The sequence below is a fragment of the Otolemur garnettii genome, unplaced genomic scaffold (assembly GCF_000181295.1).
Source record: "Otolemur garnettii isolate 467f Iridium unplaced genomic scaffold, OtoGar3 scaffold00031, whole genome shotgun sequence".
Lineage (NCBI taxonomy): Eukaryota > Metazoa > Chordata > Mammalia > Primates > Galagidae > Otolemur > Otolemur garnettii.
This window is the reverse complement of record NW_003852426.1, coordinates 7088552-7096329: the sequence shown is the minus strand read 5'-3', so window position 1 is coordinate 7096329 and position 7778 is coordinate 7088552. Positions and strand designations below refer to the sequence as shown.

Below are 7778 nucleotides of genomic sequence, written 5' to 3'. Positions count from 1 at the left end.
TTGCTGTGAGCTGTGATGCCATGGCACTCTACCAAGGGCAATAAAGTAAGACTCTGTCTCTAAAAAATAATAATAATAATAAAATAATGTAGCGTGCATGAGAGTCCTTCTGCCAACCAGGACCTCCCTCTTTCTAACTCACCATTGAAATTCAGCTCTTGTCCTCTTCCCTGCAGGCCTCCTCTGCCCAGGTCTGGCCCCCGATCCTGGCTTACCTGTCCTCTGCTGTCTCCCTATTTACTTTCAATCTTGACCACACGTTTCAGCATTTTTCTGGTCTCCAATTCTGTCACCTTTGTTGATTTTCCTCCCCTGCTAGATAGCTTGTAATAGAAGTTTCCTTGCCCTTGAAAAACATAGTCTTTTTGGAGAGACAAACACAGATCACATGTGAAGAGGGCAGGGTCACAGATGAATAATCAGTGTGGCTAATGCTGTTGGCACCTTGCCTAACTGCCAGAGTGTACCCCGGCCTAGCTCCCAATTGCCAGCCCCTGCCTCCTGCTGCCTATGGAGCCAGAGCCATCTTCCATTTAGTGGTAGATGGAACTGATACCCTCCACTTCCCCCAAAGCAGCCCTCAACCAATGGCGAAATATAAAGACCCCAGCTCCCTCATACTTAGGAGCATAACTCTGAGCAGTGTGCTCTGGGCTGCCTCTCAGCGTGCCTGGAGGGGCTAAGCTCCAATCACCACCCTACAGGAACTGCTGTGCTATCTTTCCAAAGCCCTGCATTCCCTCAGCAGTGCTTCCTGGGCTCACTCAACAAGTAAACTACCCACACCCAAGTCCTTGTGTCCCCGTCTGCCTCTGGGTAAACACAGTGTAACACATTTAGGTATTAAGAGGATAGAGCTCCCTTAAAGAGACTTAAAGTAGGAACCAATTTATCTACCATGTGCTCTGCATGAAACGTTTTACACTTAATCCCTACCCTACCCCACCAACAATCCTTGGAGTGGGTGGATATTATTACTCCATTTTACAGATGACCAAACAGAAGCTGAGGGAGGCGACACAGCTAGTGATAGTGTCCAGATTCTCTACTGTCATAAATGTAAATAGCAAAGTCAGGTTATACATCAACTAAGGGGTGGCTGAGGGAGAAGGGAAGACTCTGTGGGCTGTTGCTAGGTTATCCAGCCTGAAGACCCGCTCTTCTCCCCACTCCCTTCACTCCAACTTGGTTCCCATGGATCTTGCAGGACGGATTCTGTGCAGCTGGGGCACGGGAGTGATGGTGGAAGAATTTAACAAGGGACAAGGAGTTGGGGGAGGAGAACCTGCCAGCAGCACTAATGACCTGCCTTCATTTCTGCTTCTAGATCAGGCGACACCCCAGCTTTAAGAAATTTTTTTATGAATTCTCCGACTCCTCCCTCAATAAGCTGGTAGCCACCCTGTGCAGCCAGGCGGCCCACTTCTCTGAGCTGGACAAGAACCTCGCCAAGAGACCCTACCAGCTTGGCTTTGGCATGGCTAACAAATTTGCCAACCACAAGAGCCATGCCTTCTCCATCCTCATGGGCCTAAGAAGCCACTACAGTTCCACCCAGTTCCCATACAGGGAGTCCCAGCTGGTGAGAGAGGTGGGGAAGGGCAATGGCAGTGTGGCACAGTGACCAAGGCTCACAGTCCCAGTGGGATCTACTTACTGTCCTCTTCCCTCCTCTGCTTAGTACAGAATTTTCTGGAGCCCATTCAAATGCCACCTCCTTGCTGAGGCCTTCTGAGACAATTCTATACCACAGCAGTTGTTTTCTTTTCAAAAATCTCACTGATTTTACTCCATTATTATCATACCGTCATCTTTATTCAGCTTTGATTTCTAATTTCATGTACATTTTCATGCTTTTTGATAACAGTATGGCACATTGGACTGGCTGCTATCTTAGCTTGCCTTGCTATTATTTCATAGGTTCTGCTGGTTGGTTTCCCAATTCTAAGCTGTCATAAAATTTAAGTAACAAACTAAGGTTATTTATCAAGTAAGAGGTGGCTGAGGTAGACAAGAAGGCTCCATGGGCTGTTGGGTCCTGGCAGGCCTGTAGGAGGTGCTCATTCACTGACTTTGTCTCCGTGAGTGAGATCAGCCACTCCCCTGCCATCACACTCACTGTTCCAGTTGCTTGCAGCTTTTCCTAATAATGCTCCCTCCCCTAAGGCTCTAAGATATTCTCTTTAGAGATGGTACTTGTCACTGATTGCTTTTAAATTCTGTGCTTTTATGTTTTCTGGTGGTCTCTGATAAAAAGATTTCTCCATCCTTCTCAAACTCACTTGAGATAAGCTGCTTGCAAACATTTGGTCCGGATCTATAGTGTAGAAGCTACCGAATGAAAGTGTGACTTTAAAGAAATGAAATGTTCTGTTTGGTGGTGTTGAACAAACAGGACCAGGATTCTGCATTTTAAATGGTCCCCTGGGAAAGCCAGACCCTTTTTTTTTTTTTTTTTTTGAGACAGAGCCTCAAGCTGTCACCCTGGGTAGAGTGCTGTGACATCACAGCTCACAGCAACCTCCAACTCCTGGGCTTAAGCGAGTCTCCTGCTTCTACCTCCCAAGTAGCTGGGACCACAGGCACCTGACACAACGCCTAGCTATTTTTTTGGTTGCAGCCATCATTGTTGTTTGGCGGGCCCAGGCTGGATTCGAACTTGCCACCTTAGGTGTATGTGGCTGGCATCTTAGCCACTTGAGCCACAGGTGCCGAGCTGGGAAGCCAGACCTGTTTTGCAGTGAGGTTACTATCACCAAGGTACTTCTGTCATTCTCTCCTGGAGATATTTTTCGAAACCATTTGAGAAGTCTCTCAAAAAAACTGGTCTTATTTCAGGATAGTTTTGCCTTGGCGTTCAAATGTTCTGTTTCACCTTGGCTTGTTTTCCTGGTGAGAACTTCTCAAGACCACAGACCTCTTTTTTCTTGGCCTCATTCTGTTCTCCTGGAGAACAGGGAAGTTATGGAGAATTTGCCCTCTAGGGTGGGTTAAGTAATAGCTTTCAGAGGGATCTGAGTGCTTTGCAAAAAAATTCATAGAAAGACCTGGCATCCCAGTTGCTCTAACTCTATCTCTGGTTTTACTAACCATTCACTCACGCACTTACATGTTCACTCAATCAGTGGATAGTGACAGCCTCCCATGTTCTTAGCTGTGCAAAATGCAGTGAGCCTTTGCAGAAGGTTTTGCTTTCAAACACTTCATCTGCTAATAGAAAAGACAACTGCTCACCGGTGACAAATTAAACAGCCATCAAATGCCAGGCGAGTGGTAGCTGAGGACAATGGAGCAAGATGGGCCCAGGAGCCCTCCAGGAGGTGGCAGGAACCAATTTTGATCTTTGAGGAGGGAAGGTCATCTGGGGAGGAGTGTTTGGGAGAGTGATGTCAGCAGGAGGTGCTTCATGAACAGAGGTCAGGGCTAGTGTGGGGTGTTGTGGGGGAAGGGGACCCACAAACAACTGGCTGTGGCTAACACCTGTGTTATTTTCCTCCTCCCAGAATATCACAAGTCAAAGTCCAGATTGAAAATTGTGCCCTGTGCTCAAGTTCCTTTGAACTGGCCAAACAATTGGCAGCTTTAGCCAGGAGACCCTGAAGATGCTCCATGATGTCCCGTTCCCATGCTTCACAACATGACTAAAGATAAGAGTGGACAGCTATTCTGTGTCCAGGCACCATTGTCTGAGAAAGCACAACACATTGTTCCATGAGGGGAGACAGGCTGTGCCAGGGGACATCTCTCCCTGGACTGGGAATGAAGAGACCAGGGCTCCACCCTCCCCAAACCTGCTGCAAGATGCCATTCATGTCCCCTCTCCCATCTAGACCTCGGACTCTGATCTCATTCAGAAGGCCTACTGACATTTTTCCAGATGTTTTAACTGAGTCTAGTTTTAAAAATAATCTTTTATTTAGTCTCTAACCAGAACATCTGCACACAAACTGATCTGCATCTATGTACAGTGCATTATTTATTCAAATGGTCAATAGCACTTAATGCTCACACAGTTTACAGGTGCCTCCCAGGAACTCTGCAGGTCCTGGGTGGGAACGATCTATAGACTGGGGACCCTTGGTCTCTCAGAATCCTTCTAATTCTGTGTCCTATAATTCTATGACCAGAGAAATGAAGCTGATAGCTTTCATCTCTCCCATTGTGTGGGGTTTGCTTAGTCAGTGAGAAAATGAATGTGAAGAATTCTGAAAATTACATAGCATCATTTCCATGTATTTTTTTTCCTGTTTTTAAACGGAATCTCGCTTTGTTGCCCTGGGTAAAGTGCTGTGGTATCATGTCTCACAGCAACATCAGACTCTTAGGTTCAAGATCCTCTTGGCTCTATCTTCCAAGTAGCTGGGACTACAGGAGTGCCACACCTGGCTAGTTTTCTATTTTTACTAGAGATGTGGCTTTGCTCTTGCTTGGGCTGGTCTTGAGCTTCTGAGATCAAAGGATATTCCTGCCTTAGCCTTCCAGAGCGCAGGCATGAGCCACCATGCCCAGCCGGTTGGAATTCTTATTATAGCTACTTCTGGGTGGTTTTCAGGAAGTAGAGGAGGTCTTTAGGCTGGACTGCCATGGATGGTTGCACAGATGTGCACTGCTGAAGAGCACCAGATGATGGGGGGGGGGTGCTATTCACATCCTAGGCACGGTGGATTTCTTTTTTTTTGAGGCAGAGCCTCAAGCTGTCGCCCTGGGTAGAGTGCTATGGCATCACAACTCACAGCAACCTCCAACTCCTGGGCTCAAGCAAGTCTCCCGCCTCCACCTCCCAAGTAGCTGGGATTACAGGCACCTGCCACAATGCCCGGCTATTTTTTGGTTGCAGCCATCATTGTTGTTTGGCGGGCCCGGGTTGGATTTGAACCCACCAGCTCAGGTGTATGTGGCTGGCGCCTTAGCCCTTTGAGCCACAGGTGCTGAGCCATGCACTGTGGATTTCTAGATTTATGATGATAATTTTCCAGCTGATGGAAATTAAAGTATCTTGAGAAAGGGGCTCTTTTTTGTATTTGCACAAAGGTGAGGTATGGGGTGCTAGAGGCTCTGCCTCCCGCACAGCTGAACAGTTTCAACAGCTTGACTCAGGTGGGCAATTTACCACACGTCCTTATCTACATGGAGGCCTGACAAGAGTGCAAACAGACACCCAACTCCTTTGGACTTTGCCTGGAACTTGTGGTCCTGGGGGAGAGGATGTTAAAACGTGGCTGGCAAACTAAATCGTGTTGCCCGTGGTGGACATGGTGCTGCCATGTTTTTTTTTTTTTTTTTTTTTGAGACGGAGCCTCAAGCTGTCCCCCTGGGTAGAGTGCCGTGGCATTACAGCTCACAGCAAGCTCCAACTCCTGGGCTCAAGCGAGTCTCCTGCCTCCGCCTCCCAAGTAGCTGGGACCACAGGCGCCCGCCACAACACCCGGCTATTTTTTGGTTGCAGCCGTCATTGTTGTTTGGCAGGTCCGGGCTGGGGATTCGAACCTGCCACCTTAGGTGTACGTGGCTGGCGCCTTAGCTGGTTGAGCTATAGGTGCCGAGCCGGTGCTGCCATGTTGAACCTGTGCTCAGCACTGTGGGAAGGGTCTGGAGAGGAGGAGAAGCAGAAGGTTAGAGAGGTCCTGGGCACTTAGATGGGACTGTCCCCAAGCAAGAGGCAAAGTTTCAGGAAGCTCACTAAACATATTCTGAAAGTCATTTAGCTTTTATTACTGCTTCTGAGAAATGGGGGAGAGGTGAGTTATTTATGGATTTATTTTAGGCAATATTCAGGAACATAGCACCAAAATGTGAAGAATTAGAATAAGTTTGGAAATGAAGGTCAGGAACCTTTTGTACAGTTTTTTATTTGGAATGATGTTCTTTAAACTGTATGAGTATTTGGTATGAGTCCCTGATGCTGGCATCTGAGTCTCATTTTGTACTGTATCATTTGAACAAATAAAGAAATTGACTTGCACAAAGATTTGATCTAGGTTATTCACCACGGAAGCAGTACAGATGCCTTCCTGCTGCGTCTAGGAGAGCCTGGTGCCTGCAAGGCTTTGGGGCTCAGCCTTCTTGTCTCTGCTTGGGGCTTCTCTCTGGCTTTTCTCCAGGATGGGACACCTGAATTTGGGATGTAGAGAGTGCCAACTCACTGAGGCAGTTAAATAAAAGTGTCCTGGGCTGAGTATCAGGAGACCTGGGTTGGTGACCTTGGGAATAAGATATCTACCCTCCAGAACTGACATCTTCTAACTCTGTCTTTCAGGTGATAGTTCATTATAAGCTCTTAGAAAATGCCTGATTCTGCATCATTTCTTTTTTTTTTTTTTTTGATACAGTCTCACTATGTCGCCCTCGGTGGAATGTCGTGGCATCACAGTTCACAGCAACCTCAAACCCTTGGGCTTCAGTGATTTTCTTGCCTAAGGCTCCCAAGTAGCTGGGACTACAGGTGCTCTCCACAATGCCTGGCTATTTTTGTTGTTGTTGTCATTGTTGTCTAGCAGGCCTGGGCTGGGCTAAAACGCGCCAGCCTCAGGTATGTGGCTGGCGCTGTAATGACTGAACTACGGGCGCTGAGCCATCTGCATCATTTCTTATTAGTCTCTATACTCTGGTGCCCAAATTCTGTCACTTAGGACCAGGGTAAAAATTGTCAGAATGCAGTGCTGGGTTTTCAGCCCATAGAATGCATTCTCTATGGAAAGTGTCCTTTTCCCACCCTTGAAGGCCCACTGCAATGCTCTGAAGAGAGCAGGAAGGCAGCGTTATTACCCTCCTCTCACAAAGGAGGCGATCCAGGCTCCGAGTGAGGAAGTGCCTTTTTTTTTAATTGAATAATTTGCTTTATTTATTTATTTATTTATTTTGCAGTTTTTGGCCGGGGCTGGGTTTGAACCTGCCACCTCTGGCACATGGTGCTGGCGCCCTACCCCTTTGAGCCACAGGCGCCGCCCAGAAGTGCCTTTTTCAAGATCACACAGCCAGTGATAGAGAGAACCAGGCCAGGCCAGGGCTCTGTGAAGTCCTGTTCCAGTGCCCCAGCCCCTTATTGTCTAATTCAACCAATATTTATTAAGTACTTACTATGTACCAGGCATGATGCCAACTCTATAGAATACACAAATGCAAAAGACACGGCCCTGCCCTCTGAATGCTCATAGGTCCCACTGGTTATGGGGCTTTTTTGTCAATAGGAATACAAGGGGACACCATGTGAGGGTGTGTAAGGGTGGACCCCCTCAACTCCTACCACAGATGCTTTTTGAGAACACTGAGGTGCTTGGAGATCCTTGCTGCTTTATAAGGCTTATAAAAAGGTGGGCAAGTGACATCAGGACATAATTAACCTAATTCTCTCCCTCTGAGAAGTCTGGAGCCAAGTGGGTGAGTCAGAGCTAATGAGGTCAGAACCAGTTGAGTTGGAGGTGCCAGCCAGGTTACAGGGAGGGCTGCGCTGTCGTCATTCAGATACATTTGTTTGGAAGGCAAGACAGGGTTCTGGCCTTGCCCTTGGCATATGGGAGACTCCTAATTTCAAAGCATGGTGGCTGGCATGCTAAAAATAATCCATTAGTGCTGATTAAACAGAGAGAGAGAAGTGGGGAGGGGAGAGAGAGAGAAAGAAAAAGGCAAAAGGACCTAATTTAGGGTTGCCAGATTTGTGAAATAAAAATACAGAAGACCCAGTTAAATGTCAATTTCAGATGAACAATAAATAATGGCAACATTGGCAACAAATTCCTACTAAATAATTATTCATTGTTTATCTGAAATTCACATTTAAC

At 47.0% G+C, this 7778-nt stretch overlaps 1 protein-coding gene across 1 annotated transcript in view; it reads left to right on the top strand.

The window, feature by feature from the left end:
- The window catches only part of CUNH6orf222 (chromosome unknown C6orf222 homolog), a 10698-nt gene extending 9074 nt beyond the window's left edge, over window positions 1-1624 (top strand). Inside the window, exon 10 of the mRNA XM_003789307.1 lies at window positions 1328-1624. Coding sequence (XP_003789355.1) covers window positions 1328-1624 — 297 coding nt within the window. The remainder of the gene's footprint in view (window positions 1-1327) is intronic.
- Window positions 1625-7778: the final 6154 nt, after the last annotated feature.